Consider the following 21,454-nt stretch of genomic DNA (forward strand, 5'->3'; position numbering starts at 1 on the left):
AGCTGTGACTGTGTGATTATTCATGCTATGCCATGTGGTGCTACGTTAGGGTCAAGGGTTACAACATAGAGGATGATCTAATTGGAACAAGGTGAACAAAGAGATTTCAGTTAGTGAATATGAGGGGGGCGGGGTGGGGTGGGGGGGCGAATGAGGCTGAGCAGAACATTAAGGTTACTGTACAGTCAACTATTGTATGTTTTTAATATTCTATATTTTTGGTTTGTTTGCCATCTCCCGTGTCCTTGGTCGTGAGACATGTTAGGCTGCTTTCTCACAAACAGACAAGCAGGTAGATAAAGTTAGACAGATGCCAGGCTGCGTGACCAGTAATAACATTGAAGAGAAGAAGGAGGAGGAGGGGACAGGGACACCACCCGTTCCCGCGTTACCAGTGAATTCCTCAGCTTTTGCCTGGCGCGTGCCAGCACATTTAGTCATTCAGTCAGAGCTCCAATACACACTCTACCAGAGAGAGAGAGAGCTGAGAGATAGAGGAGAGAGAGAGGGGAGAGAGAGATAAGAGAAAGGAGAGAGAGAGATAGGAAAGAGGAGAGAGAGAGAGAGAAAGAGAGAGAGAAAGAGAGAGGAGAGAGAAAGGAAGAGAGAGGAGAGAGAGAGAGGAGAGAAAGAGAGATAGAGGAGAGAGAGAGGGGAGATAGAGATAAGAGAAAGGAGAGAGAGGGAGATAGGAGAGAGGAGAGAGAGAGAAAGAGAGAGGAGAGAGAGAAAGGGAGAGAGAGGAGAGAGAGAGGAGAGAGAGAGAGAGGAGAGAGAAAGGAAGAGAGGAGAGAGAGAGAGAGAGAGAGAGAGAAAGGAGAGAGAGAGGAGAGAGAGGAGAGAGAGAGATAGGAGGGAGGGGAGGAAGAGAGATAGAGAGAGAGACAGAGAGAGGAGAAAGAGAGAGAGACAGAGAGAGGAGAAAGAGAGAGAGACAGAGAGAGGAGAAAGAGAGAGAGAGCGGACAGGCAGAGAGCTCTCGGGAAACGTAACCACCACTCTCTCTTCCCCGCGTAAAACCAGTCTCTCGATTGCTCTCTCCGACGGTGAAGTCTGTTGGAAGTCGACGAGGAGAAACCGTTGGACTCTCACTGAACCAACTGCAAGCAGCGAGGGAAAGAGAAGAGGACGACTTGTTAAAATATCATCCGTCGGTTAGATGTAAAGTAGGCTATAGGGGAGGCTGAAATCTAACTTGTGACATACTGAAGAATATCCGAGTTTCTCTCTCCAGTTAGACCCACTACCGGAGGTTAACACAACGGCTCCGTGTCGACATGGATAAAGTTAGACATTGGCTATTAGCTGCTATCAGCTTGTTGTTAACGGTTCGAGGAGAAGCCTATAAAGGTAAAACGAAATTATATATATATATTATTTTTTTTAAATTGTAAATGCAACCTGTCTTTCTGTGTTTAAATTTACGTCAGGTACACTACGTTGTTACACTGGTTATCGTTCAGATGCTTTGTGTTTACATCGTGTCACACTTGACTTTTCTTTCATTCTTTGAAATCGGTCAAACTATTTATTTTGGACTTGGACCACAACAGTGGTGTTGGATGCGTTGTGTCGAGCGGTTAAAACAGTTAAACACGCCAGCCGTAATAACTTGTAATGTGATTAACCTGAAATGATCCTGCCACTTCCAAATGTAAAGGTTTCTATTTCCGTTACTTAGCCGAGTGTTGTTGTCAGGTGAATTGATAACATATTATGGTAACATCGTATCGTTTAGTAAGACTTCTCCGTGAACTCCATTAGGTATACATTGTTGCGCTATGCGTAAAGAGTTTCGCTACGCTCGACATTGCGCTATTGATTTCCCAATTCTTCCTGTCTGCATTCTCAACTCAATTTATTAATAAATTCAGGCTATAATCTAGAGTCAATCCAAACCCACAAGCATCTGTTTTCAACCAAATCGTGTATTATATATATATATTTTTTTGGGGGGGGGGGGGGGGGGGGGGGCAATAATAGTCACGTGAGTTTAGAGATTAGAAAGAGATAAGAACCTACGCAATGAAGATACCACATTCAATAACTAAATGAGTTGGTTTCAACATCATCGACATAATAAAATATAGTCTACTTTAACTTTCATATGTTATTGATAACGTGTTGTGAAACAGGTCAATATGAACCGCCGTTCATTCCGTTAGTGGGCAACCGCCTTTAGCCCGTGAGTGCTTGACGAAACGGGCAGAGTGTGGGAAGCCACCCAATGCAATACAATACACCAATATATCGTGCGATCAGGGCTAATTGATTTAAAGCACTTTCATTTCTGTTTATTTAAAAACAAACATATATAGATAGTTTTCACTGTGTAGTGAGGGAAGAGAAGTTTTAATGCGTTTACATCTTGCCAAATCACCTGGAATTCATCTGTCTGTGTTTTATGATTTAAAAAAAAAAAAGTGATTTATTTTTTAGCAGCCAGCCAATAGAAAATGGACAGTCGTATGTTTCCCGATAAAAAAAAAACAAGATCTATTTTTCCTCCATAATTGCGTCACAATGAAGGTTTTCATTACTGTAATTTCAGTAGGTTTAAACAGTGTAACTTTAGGTCCATGTTTTTTAATATAGTATCATTATTGTATAGCCTAATGGGGTAATATGTTGGTGTAATTCAATTCATCTGATGTGATTCTTGTAGTTGTAAACTTCCCTTTAATGATTAGAGTATATATTAACATGAATGTCACCTGTTCATTGTGTTAGCCATTCATCCATGGATCACTACTGTAAAGCTCAGTGGAAGTTCCACTTCCCAGAACTATTACATGTCAATCTATACATTTACATACACAAAAGTACATAAAACTAAAACAACAAATAGTGTTTGTTTTTTCAGGTTCACCCTACTTGCTATTTAAACATCTACCGTGACACTAATGTCATAATATTACTACCGTAGAGGATTAATGTTGTAGAGGTGTAAAGTAAAGCTCACAGAAGTTCATTCTAATTGTATGGTAAAAGCTACAGTGTTCTGTACTCCTTTTACCCTGATGGGACTTACAATTGTATTATTCATCTCCTAAAAAGGGGTCATTTGAGCAGTCTGGACAATAGATCTACTCTGTATGTTAGCAGGATATTATGTTCATTCTGATCAATCATCTTCATGAATAGTAAATGCAGAGACCCGTGTTTTTAGTAGTGTTTTAATGTTGGCCCTTATCACCTTATTCACAAAAAAGCTTTTCACGTTAAGGAGTAACTCAGAGCGGCAGGTAGCCTAGTGGTTAGGGCGTTGGACTCATAACCTGAAGGTTGCAAGATCGAATCCCCACAGCCGACAAGGTAAAAAATCTGTTGTTCTGCCCCTGAATAAGGCAGTTAACCCACTGTTCCCCTGAATAAGACAGTTAACCCACTGTTCCCCTGAATAAGGCAGTTAACCCACTGTTCCCCTGAATAAGGCAGTTAACCCACTGTTCCCCTGAATAAGGCAGTTAACCCACTGTTCCCCTGAATAAGGCAGTTAACCCACTGTTCCCCTGAATAAGGCAGTTAACCCACTGTTCCCCTGAATAAGGCAGTTAACCCACTGTTCCCCTGAACAAGGCAGTTTAACCCACTGTTCCCCTGAACAAGGCAGTTTAACCCACTGTTCCCCTGAACAAGGCTGTTAACCCACTGTTCCCCTGAATAAGGCAGTTAACCCACTGTTCCCCTGAATAAGGCAGTTAACCCACTGTTCCCCTGAATAAGGCAGTTAACCCACTGTTCCCCTGAACAAGGTAGTTAACCCACTGTTAAGCTGAATAAGGCAGTTAACCCACTGTTCCCCTGAATAAGGCAGTTAACCCACTGTTCCCCTGAACAAGGCAGTTAACCCCACTGTTCCCCTGAATAAGGCAGTTAACCCCACTGTTCCCCTGAATAAGGCAGTTAACCCACTGTTCCCCTGAACAAGGCAGTTAACCCACTGTTCCCCTGAATAAGGCAGTTAACCCACTGTTCCCCTGAACAAGGCAGTTAACCCCACTGTTCCCCTGAACAAGGCAGTTAACCCACTGTTCCCCTGAACAAGGCAGTTAACCCCACTGTTCCCCTGAACAAGGCAGTTAACCCACTGTTCCCCTGAATAAGGCAGTTAACCCACTGTTCCCCTGAATAAGGCAGTTAACCCACTGTTCCCCTGAATAAGGCAGTTAACCCACTGTTCCCCTGAATAAGGCAGTTAACCCACTGTTCCCCTGAACAAGGCAGTTAACCCACTGTTCCCCTGAATAAGGCAGTTAACCCCACTGTTCCCCTGAACAAGGCAGTTAACCCACTGTTCCCCTGAATAAGGCAGTTAACCCCACTGTTCCCCTGAATAAGGCAGTTAACCCACTGTTCCCCTGAATAAGGCAGTTAACCCACGGTTCCCCTGAATAAGGGAGTTAACCCACTGTTCCCCTGAACAAGGCAGTTAACCCACTGTTCCCCTGAATAAGGCAGTTAACCCACTGTTCCCCTGAATAAGGCAGTTAACCCACTGTTCCCCTGAACAAGGTAGTTAACCCACTGTTAAGCTGAATAAGGCAGTTAACCCACTGTTCCCCTGAATAAGGCAGTTAACCCCACTGTTCCCCTGAATAAGGCAGTTAACCCACTGTTCCCCTGAACAAGGCAGTTAACCCCACTGTTCCCCTGAATAAGGCAGTTAACCCCACTGTTCCCCTGAATAAGGCAGTTAACCCACTGTTCCCCTGAACAAGGCAGTTAACCCACTGTTCCCCTGAATAAGGCAGTTAACCCACTGTTCCCCTGAACAAGGCAGTTAACCCCACTGTTCCCCTGAACAAGGCAGTTAACCCACTGTTCCCCTGAACAAGGCAGTTAACCCACTGTTCCCCTGAATAAGGCAGTTAACCCACTGTTCCCCTGAATAAGGCAGTTAACCCACTGTTCCCCTGAATAAGGCAGTTAACCCACTGTTCCCCTGAATAAGGCAGTTAACCCACTGTTCCCCTGAATAAGGCAGTTAACCCACTGTTCCCCTGAACAAGGTAGTTAACCCACTGTTAAGCTGAACAAGGTAGTTAACCCACTGTTAAGCTGAATAAGGCAGTTAACCCACTGTTCCCCTGAACAAGGCAGTTAACCCACTGTTCCCCTGAACAAGGCAGTTAACCCACTGTTCCCCCGGTAGGCCTTCATTGAACATAAGAATGTGTTCTTAACTGTCCTGCCTGGTAAAATAAAGGTACAATAAGATGGTTTATAAAGTCACTGGAAAACAATGTGTCTGATGGTTTTGGACATAGCATGTTTTTATAAGGTTAGAGATAGTACATTTAGTTAAGAGGGAAAGAGAGCAGAGAAGCCTGTCTGTTTTCGTTGTGGTGGGTAGACTGATGCTGTGTTCTATATGTGAGGGTGTAGTTCCTCAGGGGGCCTGATGGGGGCAGCATGGTACACTTATTAGAGTCATCATCTGTTCTGCACTCAGAGTAAGAAGATCATAACGGCTTGAAGAGTGAGACCACGAGTCAGGTACATCGTGTTAGGTGTTATCTGGTGTGTGGTGAGCAACCACGGTTTCTCCTTGGTGAACAATTGTCATTCGGTTGTTTGCTTGAAATCCTGTATTTCTCAGACTGTGGGCATATGGTTAAAATGTTCAGTCAAGTTAGATTTAAAAATCTTTGAATGATACACACCAATTGATTTATATCAACATCAGAAAAGCAAAACATTTCAAGACATCCCTCATCAAATGTTTCTGGAGTAATTTCAGTCTTTTCTATGTGAGGTTTATCAGTCTTGACTTGTGGTGTAAATTGGCAGCATGATGAAGGGAGTGTGTCTGTGTGGGTTTTAGTGTGTGTGTGTGTGTGTGTGTCTGTGTGTGTGTGTGAGTTTTAGTGTGTGTGTGTGTGTGTGTGAGTTTTAATGTGTGTGTGTGTGTGTGTGAGTTTTAGTGTGTGTGTGTGTGTCTGTGTGTGTGTGTGTGTGTGTGTGTGTGTGTGTGTGTGTGTGAGTTTCAGTGTGTGTGTGTGTGTGTGTGTTTGTGTTTGTGTTTGTGTGTGAGTTTCAGTGTGTGTGTGTTGGAGTATTAGGGGGAGATTTATAGACGAGGTGTGCTACGCTCCAGGTTCCCCCTGGCACTCAGGTCGTCGATAAATGTGGTTCCTAATTGCATGAGTGTGTGTAAAGATATAAAGTAGGAACTAATCAATCAGAGCTCCTCCCCCTTCCCCACTGCATGCATCCTAAAAGTCAAATGTGGTCTCCTCTCTCCTGTCTCCTCTCTCCTTTCTTCTCTCTCCTGTGTCCTCTCTCCTGTCTCCTCTCCCCCTGGCTGCATCCTAATACTCTAATGTAGTCTCCTCTCTCCCCCTGGCTGTATCCTAATACTCTAATGTAGTCTCCTCTCTCCTGTCTCCTCTCTCCTCTCTCCTCTCCCTCTGGCTGCATCCTAATACTCGAATGTAGTCTCCTCTCCCCCTGGCTGCATCCTAATACTCTAATGTAGTCTCCTCTCTCCCCCTGGCTATATCCTAATGCTCTAATGTAGTCTCCTCTCTCCTCCTGGCTGCATCCTAATACTCTAATGTAGTCTCCTCTCTCCCCCTGGCTGTATCCTAATACTCTAATGTAGTCTCCTCTCCCCCTGGCTGCATCCTAATACTCTAATTTAGTCTCCTCTCTCCCCCTGGCTGTATCCTAATACTCTAATGTAGTCTCCTCTCTCCCCCTGGCTGTATCCTAATACTCTAATGTAGTCTCCTCTCTCCCCCTGGCTGCATCCTAATACTCTAATGTAGTCTCCTCTCCTTGCTCCCACGTGTTCAGGAATAACTATTTGTTCTCCTCATTTCTAGCATGTTGAAGCTGCTAAAGAGCTGTTTACCTTGGTGTCTCCTGGCCTGTGATATCAACTCTGTCTGTTTAACCAGGCACATTACATTACACAAGGCTGGAGTCTTTTGTGAGGTTAACTGCCTTTTCCTCTACCCATGAAACATGCCTAGTTTTCTGATAGAGGTTAGCCGTGTGTGGGGGGTAGGGGGTGCGTTTGTGTGTGTGTGTGTGTGTGTGTGTGCGTGCGTGCGCCTGTGTGTGTGTGAAAGTGCGTGTGTGTGTGTGTGTGCGTGCGTGTGTGTGTTTGTGTGTGTGTGTGTGTGTGTGTGTGTGTCTGTGTGTGTGTCTGTGTGTGTGTCTGTGTGTGTGTGTGTGTGTGTGTGTGTGTGCGTGCGTGCGCCTGTGTGTGTGTGCGTGCGTGTGTAGTGCGTGCGTGCGTACGTGCTTGCGTGTGTGTGTTTGTGTTTGTGTTTGTGTGTGTGTGTGTGTGTGTGTGTGTGTATATATTATCATCCCAGAGTGACTGCTGTGGCGCAGACTGATAGTTTCCCTGTTGGTCGTCGTAGCGACCCGTTACGCTGACTAAAACAACAACGACAACACATCAGCTGTTTGTAAAGATAAAACAGAACCCCATTTGAAGTTTGGATATAATAGAGTTTTTTTGTTTTGTTTAACCATCCTATCTGTCTCAGAGATAATAGAGACTTTCCCTGAAAGGTGTGTTGGAGGGTGGCAGGCAGATTCCATTGTTTGAGCCAAGTGGACAAAGAAATTAAATATGCAGCACGTTTTAAAACGGTTTCATCAGCAGCAGAGGAAAAGCTTGGTGGTTGAAGACGGTACAAAGGTACAAAGGTACAAAGGTACAAAGGTACAAAGCAGAATGAAGAGACATTTAGTTGCTTTGGTTTGGTTTTATTGTAGTTGATAAAAGGCCAAGTGTCAGAAAGTTGGGAATCCAGTCTAAGACACTGCATCTCAGTGTTAGAGGCGTCACTACAGACCCTGGTTCAGAGGTCTAAGACACTGCATCTCAGTGCTAGAGGCGTCACTACAGACCCTGGTTCAGAGGTCTAAGGCACTGCATCTCAGTGTTAGAGGCGTCACTACAGACCCTGGTTCAGAGGTCTAAGACACTGCATCTCAGTGTTAGAGGCGTCACTACAGACCCTGGTTCAGAGGTCTAATGCACTGCATCTCAGTGTTAGAGGGGTCACTACAGACCCTGGATCAGAGGTCTAAGGCACTGCATCTCAGTGTTAGAGGGGTCACTACAGACCCTGGATCAGAGGTCTAAGACACTGCATCTCAGTGTTAGAGGGGTCACTACAGACCCTGGATCAGAGGTCTAAGACACTGCATCTCAGTGCTAGAGGTGTCACTACAGACCCTGAATCAGAGGTCTAAGGCATCTCAGTGTTAGAGGCGTCACTACAGACCCTGGTTCAGAGGTCTAAGACACTGCATCTCAGTGTTAGAGGGGTCACTACAGACCCTGGATCAGAGGTCTAAGGCATCTCAGTGTTAGAGGGGTCACTACAGACCCTGGATCAGAGGTCTAAGGCATCTCAGTGTTAGAGGCGTCACTACAGACCCTGGTTCAGAGGTCTAAGGCACTGCATCTCAGTGTTAGAGGGGTCACTACAGACCCTGGATCAGAGGTCTAAGGCACTGCATCTCAGTGTTAGAGGCGTCACTACAGACCCTGGATCAGAGGTCTAAGACACTGCATCTCAGTGCTAGAGGCGTCACTACAGACCCTGGTTCAGAGGTCTAAGGCACTGCATCTCAGTGTTAGAGGCGTCACTACAGACCCTGGTTCAGAGGTCTAAGGCACTGCATCTCAGTGTTAGAGGCGTCACTACAGACCCTGGTTCAGCGGTCTAAGGCACTGCATCTCAGTGTTAGAGGCGTCACTACAGACCCTGGTTCAGCGGTCTAAGACACTGCATCTCAGTGTTAGAGGCGTCACTACAGACCCTGGTTCAGAGGTCTAAGACACTGCATCTCAGTGTTAGAGGGGTCACTACAGACCCTGGATCAGAGGTCTAAGGCATCTCAGTGTTAGAGGGGTCACTACAGACCCTGGATCAGAGGTCTAAGGCATCTCAGTGTTAGAGGCGTCACTACAGACCCTGGTTCAGAGGTCTAAGGCACTGCATCTCAGTGTTAGAGGGGTCACTACAGACCCTGGTTCAGAGGTCTAAGACACTGCATCTCAGTGCTAGAGGCGTCACTACAGACCCTGGTTCAGAGGTCTAAAGCATCTCAGTGTTAGAGGCGTCACTACAGACCCTGGTTCAGAGGTCTTAAGACACTGCATCTCAGTGTTAGAGGCGTCACTACAGACCCTGGTTCAGAGGTCTAAGACACTGCATCTCAGTGCTAGAGGTGTCACTACAGACCCTGGATCAGAGGTCTAAGGCATCTCAGTGTTAGAGGCGTCACTACAGACCCTGGTTCAGAGGTCTAAGACACTGCATCTCAGTGTTAGAGGGGTCACTACAGACCCTGGATCAGAGGTCTAAGGCACTGCATCTCAGTGTTAGAGGGGTCACTACAGACCCTGGATCAGAGGTCTAAGGCACTGCATCTCAGTGTTAGAGGCGTCACTACAGACCCTGGTTCAGCGGTCTAAGGCACTGCATCTCAGTGTTAGAGGCGTCACTACAGACCCTGGTTCAGCGGTCTAAGACACGGCATCTCAGTGCTAGAGGCGTCACTACAGACCCTGGATCAGAGGTCTAAGGCCTCTCAGTGTTAGAGGAGTCACTACAGAACCTGGTTCAATCCTGGGCTGAATCACAACCGGCTGTGATCGGGAGTCCCGTAGGGCAGCTCACATTTGGCCCAGCATCGTCCGGATTAGGGAGAGGGGTTTGGCCGGATTAGGGAGAGGGGTTTGGCCGGATTAGGGAGAGGGGTTTGGCCGGATTAGGGAGAGGGTTTGGCCGGATTAGGGAGAGGGGTTTGGCCGGATTAGGGAGAGGGGTTTGGCCGGATTAGGGAGAGGGGTTTGGCCGGATTAGGGAGAGGGGTTTGGCCGGATTAGGGAGAGGGGTTTGGCCGGATTAGGGAGAGGGGTTTGGCCGGATTAGAGAGAGGGGTTTGGCCGGATTAGGGAGAGGGGTTTGGCCGGATTAGGGAGAGGGGTTTGGCCGGATTAGGGAGAGGGGTTTGGCCGATTAGGAGAGGGGTTTGGCCGGATTAGGGAGAGGGGTTTGGCCGGATTAGGGAGAGGTGTTTGGCCGGATTAGGGAGAGGGGTTTGGCCGGATTAGGGAGAGGGGTTTGGCCGGATTAGGGAGAGGGGTTTGGCCGGATTAGGGAGAGGGGTTTGGCCGGATTAGGGAGAGGGGTTTGGCCGGATTAGGGAGAGGGGTTTGGCCGGATTAGGGAGAGGGGTTTGGCCGGATTAGGGAGAGGTGTTTGGCCGGATTAGGGAGAGGGGGGTTTGGCCGGGTTAGGGAGAGGGTGTTTGGCCGGATTAGGGAGAGGTGTTTGGCCGGATAGGGAGAGGGGTTTGGCCGGATTAGGGAGAGGGGTTGGCCGGATTGGGAGAGGGGTTTGGCCGGATTAGGGAGAGGGGTTTGGCCTGATTAGGGAGAGGGGGTTTGGCCGGATTAGGGAGAGGGGTTTGGCCGGATTAGGGAGAGGTGTTTGGCCGGATTAGGGAGAGGGGTTTGGCCGGATTAGGGAGAGGGGTTTGGCCGGATTAGGGAGAGGGGTTTTGGCCGGATTAGGGAGAGGGTTTGGCCTGATTAGGGAGAGGGGTTTGGGCCGGATTAGGGAGAGGGGTTTGGCCGGATTAGGGAGAGGTGTTTGGCCGGATTAGGGAGAGGGGTTTGGCCGGGTTAGGGAGAGGTGTTTGGCCGGATTAGGGAGAGGGGTTTGGCCGGATTAGGGAGAGGGGTTTGGCCGGATTAGGGAGAGGGGTTTGGCCGGATTAGGGAGAGGGGTTTGGCCGGATTAGGGAGAGGGTTTGGCCTGATTAGGGAGAGGGGTTTGGCCGGATTAGGGAGAGGGGTTTGGCCGGATTAGGGAGAGGTGTTTGGCCGGATTAGGGAGAGGGGTTTGGCCGGATTAGGGAGAGGGGTTTGGCCGGATTAGGGAGAGGGTTTGGCCGGATTAGGGAGAGGGGTTTGGCCTGATTAGGGAGAGGGGTTTGGCCGGATTAGGGAGAGGGGTTGGCCGGATTAGGGAGGGTGTTTGGCCGGATTAGGGAGAGGGGTTTGGCCGGATTAGGGAGAGGGGTTTGGCCGGATTAGGGAGAGGGTTGGCCGGATAGGGAGAGGGTTTGGCCGGATTAGGGAGAGGGGTTTGGCCGGATTAGGGAGAGGGGTTTGGCCGGATTAGGGAGAGGGGTTTGGCCGGATTAGGGAGAGGGGTTTGGCCGGATTAGGGAGAGGGTTTGGCCGGGATTAGGGAGAGGGGTTTGGCCGGGTTAGGGAGAGGGGTTTGGCCGGATTAGGGAGAGGGGTTTGGCCAAGATTAGGGAGAGGGGGTTTGGCCGGATTAGCGAGAGGGGTTGGCCAGATTTGATTAGGGAGAGGGGTTTGGCCGGATTAGAGAGAGGGGTTTGGCCGGATTAGGGAGAGGGGTTTGGCCGGGATTAGGGAGAGGGGTTTGGCCGGATTAGGGAGAGGGGTTTGGCCGGATTAGGGAGAGGGTTTGGCCGGATTAGGGAGAGGGGTTTGGCCGGATTAGGGAGAGGGGTTTGGCCGGATTAGGGAGAGGGGTTTGGCCGGATTAGGGAGAGGGGTTTGGCCGGATTAGGGAGAGGGGTTTGGCCGGATTAGGGAGAGGGGTTTGGCCGGATTAGGGAGAGGGGTTTTGGCCGGATTAGGGAGAGGGGTTTGGCCGGATTAGGAGAGGGGTTTGGCCGGATTAGGGAGAGGGGTTTGGCCAGATTAGAGAGAGGGGTTTGGCCGGATTAGGGAGAGGGGTTTGGCCGGATTAGGGAGAGGGGGTTTGGCCGGATTAGGGGAGAGGGGTTTGGCCGGATTAGGGAGAGGGGTTTGGCCGGATTAGGGAGAGGGGTTTGGCCGGGTTTTCATTGTAAAATAATAATTTGTTCTTAACTGACTTTCTTGGTTCCATAAAAATACATAAAAGCAGGGCTGTGAATTGCCAGGGTCACGATACGATATTGTCACGATAATTAGGTGCCGATACGATATGCATTGTGATTCTCACAATTCTATATGCAGGATATTGTGATTTGCTATTGCGATATGATGAAAATATTACTCACCATATATGTCTGTTGCAGAGAGATGAGCGAGAGAGAAAACTAGTCAGGAAATAAAAGTAACTGAACCATGTTGCAGCACTATTTAAAAAGAAGATGGAGAACAACCTATTGGTAACGAGTGCGCTGGGAGTCAGGAAGCAAGTTCAGGGAGAGTATCGTTTAATAAACAGATGAACAAAATAAGAAACGCGACCAACGCAAAGACAGGAAACTGAAACAGAAAACAATAACACCTGGGGAAGGAACCAAAGGAAGTTACATATATAGGGAAGGAACCAAAGGGAGTGACATATATAGGGAAGGAACCAAAGGAAGTGACATATATAGGGAAGGAACCAAAGGGAGTGACATATATAGGGAAGGAACCAATGGGAGTGACATATATAGGGAAGGAACCAAAGGGAGTGACATAAATAGGGAAGGAACCAAAGGAAGTGACATATATAGGGAAGGAACCAAAGGGAGGGACATATATAGGGAAGGAACCAAAGGGAGGGACATATATAGGGAAGGAACCAAAGGGGAGGGACATATATAGGGAAGGAAACCAAAGGGAAGGACATATATAGGGAAGGAACCAAAGGGAGGGACATATATAGGGAAGGGACCAAAGGGAAGGACATATATAGGGAAGGAACCAAAGGAAAGGACATATATAGGGAAGGAACCCAAGGGGAGTGACATATATAGGGAAGGAACCAAAGGGAGTGACATATATAGGAAAGGAACCAAAGGGAGTGACATATATAGGGAAGGAACCAAAGGAGGGACATATATAGGGAAGGAACCAAAGGGAGTGACATATATAGGGAAAGAACCAAAGGGAGGGACATATATAGGGAAGGAACCAAAGGGAAGGACATATATAGGGAAGGAACCAAAGGGAGTGACATATATAGGGAAGGGACCAAAGGAAGGACATATATAGGGAAGGAACCAAAGGAAAGGACATATATAGGGAAGGAACCAAGGGGAGTGACATATATAGGGAAGGAACCAAAGGGAGAGACATATATAGGGAAGGAACCAAAGGAAAGGACATATATAGGGAAGGAACCAAAGGGAGAGACATATATAGGGAAGGAACCAAAGGGAGAGACATATATAGGGAAGGAACCAAAGGAAAGGACATATATAGGGAAGGATCCAAAGGGAGAGACATATATAGGGAAGGAACCAAAGGAGAGACATATATAGGGAAGGAACCAAAGGGAGAGACATATATAGGGAAGGAACCAAAGGGAGAGACATATATAGGGAAGGAACCAAAGGGAGTGACATATATAGGGAAGGAACCAAAGGGAGGGACATATATAGGGAAGGGACCAAAGGGAAGGACATATATAGGGAAGGAACCAAAGGAAAGGACATATATAGGGAAGGAACCAAGGGGAGTGACATATATAGGGAAGGAACCAAAGGGAGTGACATATATAGGGAAGGAACCAAAGGGAGTGACATATATAGGGAAGGAACCAAAGGGAGTGACATATATAGGGAAGGAACCAAAGGAAAGGACATATATAGGGAAGGAACCAAAGGGAGAGACATATATAGGGAAGGAACCAAAGGGAGAGACATATATAGGGAAGGAACCAAAGGAAAGGACATATATAGGGAAGGAACCAAAGGGAGAGACATATATAGGGAAGGAACCAAAGGGAGAGACATATATAGGGAAGGAACCAAAGGAAAGGACATATATAGGGAAGGAACCAAAGGGAGAGACATATATAGGGAAGGAACCAAAGGGAGAGACATATATAGGGAAGGAACCAAAGGGAGAGACATATATAGGGAAGGAACCAAAGGGAGTGACATATGTAGGGAAGGAACCAAAGGGAGTGACATATATAGGGAAGGAACCACAGGGAGGGACATATATAGGGAAGGAACCAAAGGGAGTGACATATATAGGGAAGGAACCAAAGGGAGTGACATATATAGGGAAGGAACCAAAGGGAGTGACATATATAGGGAAGGAACCAAAGGGAGTGACATATATAGGGAAGGAACCAAAGGGAGTGACAGATATAGGGAAGGAACCAAAGGGAGTGACATATATAGGGAAGGACCAAAGGGAGGGACATATATAGGGAAGGAACCAAAGGGAGTGACATATATAGGGAAGGAACCAAAGGGAGTGACATATATAGGGAAGGAACCAAAGGGAGTGACATATATAGGGAAGGAACCAAAGGGAGTGACATATATAGGGAAGGAACCAAAGGGAGTGACATATATAGGGCAGGAACCAAAGGGAGTGACATATATAGGGAAGGAACCAAAGGAAAGGACATCTAAAGGGAAGGAACCAAAGGGAAGGACATATATAGGGAAGGAACCAAAGGAAAGGACATCTATAGGGAAGGAACCAAAGGGAAGGACATATATAGGGAAGGAACCAAAGGGAGTGACATATATAGGGAAGGAACCAAAGGGAGAGACATATATAGGGAAGGAACCAAAGGGAGAGACATATATAGGGAAGGAACCAAAGGGAGAGACATATATAGGGAAGGAACCAAAGGGAGAGACATATATAGGGAAGGAACCATAGGGAGTGATATATATAGGGAAGGAACCAAAGGGAGTGACATATATAGGGAAGGAACCAAAGGGAGTGACATCTATAGGGAAGGAACCAAAGGGAGTGATATATATAGGGAAGGAACCAAAGGGAGAAACATATATAGGGAAGGAACCAAAGGGAGTGACATATATAGGGAAGGAACCAAAGGGAGAGACATATATAGGGAAGGAACCAAAGGGAGTGACATCTATAGGGAAGGAACCAAACGGAGTGACATCTATAGGGAAAGAACCAAAGGGACGGTAATCAGGGAAGTGATGGAGTCCAGGTGCGTGTAACGATGGTGACAGGTGTGCCATAACGAGCAGCCTGGTGACCTAGAGGCTGGAGAGAAAGCACGTGACACTATTGGATGAAAAAAAGGCCTTGTTTTGGTGCAGCTACAGCCGACTAGCACTAGCTAAACTACAGTAGCAAAAAGCAAGTTCTGTCTACCTACAAATTGATTCTTGGAGTCAAGTATGGATATAATATTGTCCCAAAATTATATTTGCGATATGTAAGTGTATCGATTTGTTTTCCCCATCAATAAAGGCAAGGTAGAATGTGTGTGTGTGTGTGTCTGTTTGTGTGCGTGTGTTTGTGTTTGTCCGGGCCCTGAGCGTTTGCCTGTGTGTGTGTGTTTGTGTTTGTGCGGGCCTGAGCGTTTGTCTGTGTGTGTGTGTGTTGTGTGTGTGTGTGTGTGTGTGTAAAGGTAACCCATTGATTTAACTGTTCACACACTGTGTTAGGCGACACACATTGTCAATGGATCCAAGTGAATGGTATACAACCCTGGGGAATGTCCCTTTGTTTTCTGTGGTGACCCGTCACACACACAGCTGGAAAATAGTACTCTCTTAAGTCAGACAAATGAGAGAAGCACGGCGGTGTGTGTTAACATTTAATCTCTGAAGGGTTTCGTCGGTTCTCATAAACCCTCTATGACTGTTGCTGTAACCTCCCATAGAACGCCACAGTCCCTATGTCTCTCTCTTATTTATGTAGACCTAGGATTACTATGATTTGTGACAGACAGGCTTAATTTCTTTACAAAAATAAATAAAAGGTGTTATAAGCTTTACGACTGTTCTATAACCTGTCGTAGAACGTCCCAGTCCCTATGTCACCGAGTCTCTGGGTTCTAAGCAGTAATAATGAATTATGACAGACAGACAGCTCCAAATAAACAACCCTAATGACTCTGGCTGTTTGTCTCCACTATGCATGGTTCTATCACCACCCCGGAGGGACACTCCACATTCAATCATTAGCTGTTGATTTGCAAGTGATTTATTTACATTCCGAGGAGGCGGTAAGAGTCTGAAGCTGGAGTCCTCTGTGTGTGTCTCTCTCTCTCTCTCTCTCTCTCTCTCTCTCCCCTCTCTCCTCTCTCTCTCTCTCCTCTCCTCTCTCCCTCTCCTCTCCTCTCTTCTATCTCCTCGTCTCTCCTCTCTCCCTGTGTGTGTGTGTGTGTAGATGCTGGACAAACAGAGCTAGTCTAATTATACACAGCCCCGTCTTCAAATGAAGAGGATAAAAAGCAATGAATCACACACAGGGTCTGTATAATGATGAGAAAGGTGATCGAGGGGATGAGGGAGAGAGAGGGGGGGCAAGAGAGGGGGAAAGAGAGAGAGAGGGGGGAGAGAGAGAGAGAGAGAGAGTTTTCCAGTATGGGTCTCATAACCATAAAAAATTTAGAAAAAGAAAAACAAATGGCGAAGATCATCAGTCTGTCCTAGGTGGCTAAGTGTGTGTGTGTGTGTGTGTTGTGTGTGTGTGTGTAAACGTCCAGAATCTGTAAACCTCACTAATTATTTTCCAAGGATCTCTACATTGTTATTAAGGACAAACAAGAGATGGATTGAGGGAGGAGGAAATGAGGGAAAGGAGAAAGAGCTGTAATTTTAGGTTTTTTTTATACCAAAAATATTTCAAGAATATTGCCATTTTTTATTTTGCCCAAAGTAATGGTACATTGATACACAATTTAACCTCAGTTAACTTGTTTTGACATCACATTGTTGTTTGTAGAATGTGTATTTGGAATGTTTTCAGTGTATTTAGAATGTTTTCAGTGTTTTTGGAATGTTTTCAGTGTATTTAGAATGTTTTCAGTGTATTTAGAATGTTTTCAGTGTATTTGGAATGTTTTCAGTGTATTTGGAATGTTTTCACTCTATTTAGAATGTTTTCAGTGTATTTAGAATGTCAGTGTGTTTAGAATGTTTTCAGTGTATTTAGAATGTCAGTGTGTTTAGAATGTTTTCAGACAATGCGCCAAAAAAACAAATTGTGCACTAAGAAGAGAGGCTTGAAAAATGAACACCCCGAATGGATGGATCAGTGTTTTTTTTGTAAGGGGGAGGAGAGGAGGATGGAGGAGGATGGAGGAGAAGAGGAAGGGAGGAGAGGAGGATGGAGGAGAAGAGGATGGGAGGAGAGGAGGATGGGAGGAGGATGGGAAGAGGATGGGAGGAGAGGAGGATGGAGGAGAGGGGGATGGGAAGAGGATGGGAGGAGATGAGGATGGGAGGAGGATGGAGGAGAGGAGGATGGAGGAGAGGAGAGGAGGATGGGAGAATGGAGGAGGATGGAGGAGAGGAGGATGGGAGGAGGATGGAGGAGGATGGATAATGGGAAGAGGATAGAGGAGAGGAGGATGGGAGGTGGAATGGGAGGAGGATGGAGGATGGGAGGAGGATGGAGGAGAGGAGGATGGATGAGAGGAGGATGGGAGGATGGAGGAGAGGAGAGGAGGATGGAGGAGAGTAGAGGAGGATGGAGGAGAGAGAGGAGGATGGAGGAGAGGAGAGGAGGCTGGAGGAGAGGAGAGGAGGATGGAGGAGAGTAGAGGAGGATGGAGGAGAGTAGAGGAGAGGAGAGGAGGATGGAGAGAAGGTAGAAATAAAGCATGTATCTGTATGTCTTGATGTTAAACCTTACCTGACCCTGACCCTGACCCTGACCCTTACCTGACCCTGACCCTTACCTGACCCTGACCCTGACCCTTACCTGACCCTTACCTGACCCTGACCCTGACCCTGACCCTTACCTGACCCTTACCTGACCCTGGCCCTTACCTGACCCTGACCCTTACCTGACCCTGACCCTTACCTGACCCTGTCCCTTACCTGACCCTTACCTGACCCTGGCCCTTACCTGACCCTGACCCTTACCTGACCCTGACCCTTACCTGACCCATACCTGACCCTGGCCCTTACCTGACCCTGACCCTTACCTGACCCTGACCCTTACCTGTGATTTGACATGGGGAGTGCTTTAGAAACTGTCAGATTTATATGGTAAAGATGTAGCCTAGGTTTATTATATACAATGTAAAGTTGTGCTGAAGGACCATAGGAGAAACTCTGAGGGAAAGCTGTTCTGCCAAAGACCAGTCTGCTTGGTGGGTTGACCTTATCTGGATCCTGCCATTGATCTAGAGGTTAAACATGTTCAAACACCACACACTCAGAATCAAGACGATGCCGTTGAGATTGTCTCTAAATGACTGATTTCATTCCCACTGTGTCAATGTAAAGTTGTGCTGAAGGACCATAGGAAAAAACTCTGAGGGAAAGCTGTTCTGCCAAAGACCAGTCTGCTTGGTGGGTTGACCTTATCCCGATCCTGTCATTGGTAGGGCAAAATATCACATCACAACATTTTGTGATAGAAAGGCAGGAACCTAGGAAGAAACCTAGAGAGGAACGAGGCTACGAGGGGTGGCCAGTCCTCTTCTGGCTGTGCTGGGTAGAGAATATGAGAGTAAATGGACATTTAAGGTCAGATTGTTCTTCAAGATGTTCAAACATCCATAGATGACCTCCTCTGTGGACTGTTGTTCTGTAAACATGCCTCTGACCTCCTCAGACTGTTGATCTGTAAACATCTCTCTGACCTCCTCAGACTGTTCTGTAAACATGACTGATTCCAAAAATGGGGTGGCAGTGTGTTTGTGTGTGTGTGTGTGTGCGCGTGCGTGTGTGTGTGTTAGTAGTTTTACTGTACTCTCCATGCGTTGTGAAGTGTAGTCACATTGGAGCTGTGTGTGTGTGTGTGTTTGTTTTCCTCTCCCAGCGCTCTCCGCTCCTATACTCTCCTCTCACTTCACCTCCCAGGCCTCTCCTCTCCTCTCCCTTCACCTCCCAGGCCTCTCCTCTCCTCTCCTCACCCTTCATCTCCCAGTCCTCTCCTCTCCCTTCACCTCCCAGTCCTCTCCTCTCCTCTCCTCACCCTACACCTCCCAGTCCTCTTCTCTCCTCTCCTCTCCTCACCCTTCACCTCCCAGTCCTCTCCTCTCCCTTCACCTCCCAGTCCTCTCCTCTCCTCACCCTACACCTCCCAGTCCTCTCCTCTCCTCACCTCACCCTACACCTCCCAGTCCTCTCCTCTCCTCTCCTCTCCTCTCCTCTTCTCTCCTCTCCTCTCCTCTCCTCTCCTCTCCTCTCCTCTCCTCTCCTCTCCTCTCCTCTCCTCTCCTCTCCTCTCCTCTCCTCTCCTCTCCTCTCCTCTCCTCTCCTCTCCTCTCCTCACCCTTCACCTCCCAGTCCTCCTCCTCTCCTCTCCCTTCACCTCCCAGTCCTCTACTCTCCTCTCCTCACCCTTCACCTCCCAGTCTTCTCCTCTCCTCACCCTTCACCTCCCAGTCTTCTCCCTCTCCTCACCCTTCACCTCCCAGTCCTCTCCTCTCCTCACCCTTCACCTCCCAGTCCTCTCCTCTCCTCTTCCTTCACCTCCCAGTCCTCTCCTCTTCCTTCACCTCCCAGTCCTCTCCTCTCCTCACCCTTCATCTCCCAGTCTTCTCCTCTCCTCCACCCTTCACCTCCCAGTCCTCTCCTCTCCTCTCCCTCTCCTCTCCTCTCCTCTCCTCTCCTCTCCTCTCCTCTCCTCTCCTCTCCTCTCCTCTCCTCTCCTCTCCTCTCCTCTCCTCTCCTCTCCTCTCCTCTCCTCTCCTCACCCTTCATCTCCCAGTCTTCTCCTCTCCTCACCCTTCACCTCCCAGTCCTCTCCTCTCCTCTCCTCTCCTCTCCTCTCCTCTCCTCTCCTCTCCTCTCCTCTCCTCTCCTCTCCTCTCCTCTCCTCTCCTCTCCTCTCCTCTCCTCTCCTCTCCTCTCCTCTCCTCTCCTCTCCTCTCCTCTCCTCTCCTCACCCTTCATCTCCCAGTCCTCTCCTCTCCCTTCACCTCCCAGTCCTCTCCTCTCCTCTCCTCACCCTACACCTCCCAGTCCTCTTCTCTCCTCTCCTCTCCTCACCCTTCACCTCCCAGTCCTCTCCTCTCCCTTCACCTCCCAGTCCTCTCCTCTCCTCACCCTACACCTCCCAGTCCTCTCCTCTCCTCACCTCACCCTACACCTCCCAGTCCTCTCCTCTCCTCTCCTCTCCTCTCCTCTCCTCTCCTCTCCTCTCCTCTCCTCTCCTCTCCTCTCCTCTCCTCTCCTCTCCTCTCCTCTCCTCTCCTCTCCTCTCCTCTCCTCACCCTTCACCTCCCAGTCCTCTCCTCTCCTCTCCCTTCACCTCCCAGTCCTCTACTCTCCTCTCCTCACCCTTCACCTCCCAGTCTTCTCCTCTCCTCACCCTTCACCTCCCAGTCTTCTCCTCTCCTCACCCTTCACCTCCCAGTCCTCTCCTCTCCTCACCCTTCACCTCCCAGTCCTCTCCTCTTCCTTCACCTCCCAGTCCTCTCCTCTCCTCACCCTTCATCTCCCAGTCTTCTCCTCTCCTCACCCTTCACCTCCCAGTCCTCTCCTCTCCTCTTCCTTCACCTCCAAGTCCTCTCCTCACCCTTCACCTCCCAGTCCTCTCCTCTCCTCACCCTTCACCTCCCAGTCCTCTCCTCTCCTCACCCTTCACCTCCCAGTCTTCTCCTCTCCTCACCCTTCACCTCCCAGTCCTCTCCTCTCCTCACCCTTCACCTCGCATTCTTCTCCTCTCCTCACCCTTCACCTCCCAGTCTTCTCCTCTCCTCACCCTTCACCCTCCCAGTCTTCTCCTCTCCTCACCCTTCACCTCCCAGCCCTCTCTGCTCCTCTACGCTCCTCTCCTCTCCTCACCCTTCACCTCCCAGCCTTCTCTGCTCTTCTCCACTCCTCTCCTCTCCTCCCATGCCCGATGACTCCTCTCCACTCCTCTCCTCTCCCTTCACCTCCCATGCCCGATGACTCCTCTGCCCTGTAATTTATTTAGTGCGTGGCAAACACTGATTAGGGGGTGGCATCTTAAGCTTCAAAAGATGTTGGCATCATCTTTTTCTGGTTGTTGTTTTGTGTTTTCTTGTTCTGCCTCTTTTACACGAGGCCTGCAGCTGTGTCTCAATACAGATGGAGGGGATTTAATACACGGAACAAAAATATAAACGCAACATGTAGCAGTTTCTCAAGATTTTACTGAGTTACAGTTCATATGAGGAAATCAGTCAATTGAAATAAATGAATTAGGTCCTAATCTATGGATTTCATATGACTGGGAATACAGATATGCATGTTTTTAAAGTTAGGGGCGTGGATCAGAAAACCAGTCAGTATCTGGTGTGACAAACCATTTGCCTCAATGTAGCACGACACGTCTCCTTCACATAGAGTTGATCAGGCAGTTGATTGTGGCCTGGGGAATGTTGTCCCACTCCTCTTCAATGGCTGTGCGAAGTTGCTGGATATTGGCGGGACCTGGAACACGCTGTCGTACACGTCGATCCCAGAGCATCCCAAACATGCTCAATGGGTAACATGTCTGGTGAGTATGCAGTCATGGAAGAACGGGGACATTTTCAGTTTCCAGGAATTGTGTACAGGTCCTTGTGACATGGTGCTT

The 21,454-nt window shown here is 48.1% G+C and overlaps 1 protein-coding gene across 1 annotated transcript in view; it reads left to right on the top strand.

Moving 5' to 3' along the window:
* The first annotated feature begins 882 nt into the window (after positions 1-882).
* The window catches only part of LOC109884403 (receptor-type tyrosine-protein phosphatase mu), a 505,693-nt gene continuing 485,121 nt past the window's right edge, over positions 883-21,454 (top strand). The window contains exon 1 of the mRNA XM_031806763.1: positions 883-1,350. Within this exon, the coding sequence (XP_031662623.1) occupies positions 1,278-1,350 (73 nt within the window). The 5' untranslated portion in view covers positions 883-1,277. The remainder of the gene's footprint in view (positions 1,351-21,454) is intronic.

Source organism: Oncorhynchus kisutch, linkage group LG27, assembly GCF_002021735.2.
Source record: "Oncorhynchus kisutch isolate 150728-3 linkage group LG27, Okis_V2, whole genome shotgun sequence".
Taxonomy (NCBI): domain Eukaryota; kingdom Metazoa; phylum Chordata; class Actinopteri; order Salmoniformes; family Salmonidae; genus Oncorhynchus; species Oncorhynchus kisutch.